At 32.2% G+C, this 1471-nt stretch overlaps 1 protein-coding gene across 1 annotated transcript in view; it reads left to right on the top strand.

Moving 5' to 3' along the window:
- Nucleotides 214–1471, top strand: part of LOC107625911 (axial regulator YABBY 1) — a 3921-nt gene continuing 2663 nt past the window's right edge. Inside the window, exons 1-3 of the mRNA XM_016328643.2 lie at nt 214–630; nt 718–870; nt 1201–1342. Of these exons, the coding sequence (XP_016184129.1) occupies nt 520–630; nt 718–870; nt 1201–1342 (406 nt within the window). The 5' untranslated portion in view covers nt 214–519. The remainder of the gene's footprint in view (nt 631–717; nt 871–1200; nt 1343–1471) is intronic.

The raw sequence follows: 1471 nt of genomic DNA, 5'->3' as shown, positions 1-1471 counted from the left end.
AATATTAAAAAAAATTAAAATTTATTTTATTTAATATTTATTAATTTTAAAAATAATTAATAAATATTAAATAAGACAAATTTAATATTTTTGGTTAATTTTTTTATATCAAACCTCTCGGTTTTCTATAATATAATTGAGTGGTGTGAATCCATATTATTAAGGTATAAGATGAGGTTTGAATAGTAATAATTTGGAGTTAGAAGAAAAAGCAAATAGACACAAGAGTGAAGAGCAAAAATGGAGAGTAAAGAAGCACTTTTTGTAGGTACATTCTATCCTTTATTACTTAAGTGGCATCTCTCTTAACAGTAATAATAAGTAGTGAAGAATCATCATCATTCATGAAGATAGAGAGAGGATCAGATCCATAGGAAGTTTATCTGTCTCATCTCCCTCTTTTCTCCTCACTCACTCACTCACTCACTCATCACTGATCAGTCAATCCCATCAATCAAATCAGAGAAAGAAAATAGAAAGGAAAGAAAGCAAGAAAGAAGAATCAAAATAATTAACATTATGTCCGCTTCATCCACAAGTTCCTTTTCACCGGACCAGCAACAACAACTCTCTTCTAACACCGACCAGCTTTGTTATGTCCATTGTAACTTCTGTGACACTGTCCTCGCTGTATGTATTATCATCATCACCACCATCACCATAATAATATAATCCCTTTTCTTTTTCAGCTTCAATTCACCCTTCCTTTTTGTTTAGGTGAGTGTTCCTTGCACCAGTTTGTTCAAAACTGTCACTGTGAGATGTGGCCATTGCACCAACCTTCTCAGTGTCAACATGCGTGGCCTTCTTCTTCCTTCTTCCAATCAGCTTCACCTTCCTCACTCTTTCTTCACTCCTCAAAACCTTTTGGTAATCATTTTTTTATATATTACACCTACCTACCTCTCTAGGGCTTTTAAATCAAATCAATTTGGGTTACTTGACTCATTATCGAAACTCGAATTTCACTTTATGCATGCAACAACTCATTGACTCGCAAAAAATTCTTAATTTATAATAGATTAGTCCTTACCTGTCGGATTAAAAAATACAATTCGCAACCAAAAAACTTTTTAGGGCTTTCATTTTTAGAATTTGTTGCTATTATTTTGTTCTGCTTTAATTTTCTGTATGTCAAGTTCAGTTCTCTTATTTATGTATATATGCATGATGATAACATAGTTTAATTTAATTTTTCAGGAGGAGATTCGAAATGCACCATCATCAAACATGATGATGAATCATCATCAGCTTCCAAACCCAAATGATTTGATGATGAGCAACATTAGAGGAGGATCAATAGATCAAGAAACTCCAAAGCCTACTCCACCTGCTGCTAGACGTGAGAATTTTCTCTTTCATTCTCTCCCTTTTTTAAAAAAAATTAATAATAATAATAATAATTCACCTACATTTATAATCCCAATTTTTTAATTTCAATTTTTTTTCTTAATTCCTGAGGAGTGTGCGG

The sequence above is a fragment of the Arachis ipaensis genome, chromosome B02 (assembly GCF_000816755.2).
Source record: "Arachis ipaensis cultivar K30076 chromosome B02, Araip1.1, whole genome shotgun sequence".
Classification (NCBI taxonomy): Eukaryota; Viridiplantae; Streptophyta; class Magnoliopsida; order Fabales; family Fabaceae; genus Arachis; species Arachis ipaensis.
This window is presented reverse-complemented; position numbering and strand designations above follow the sequence as displayed.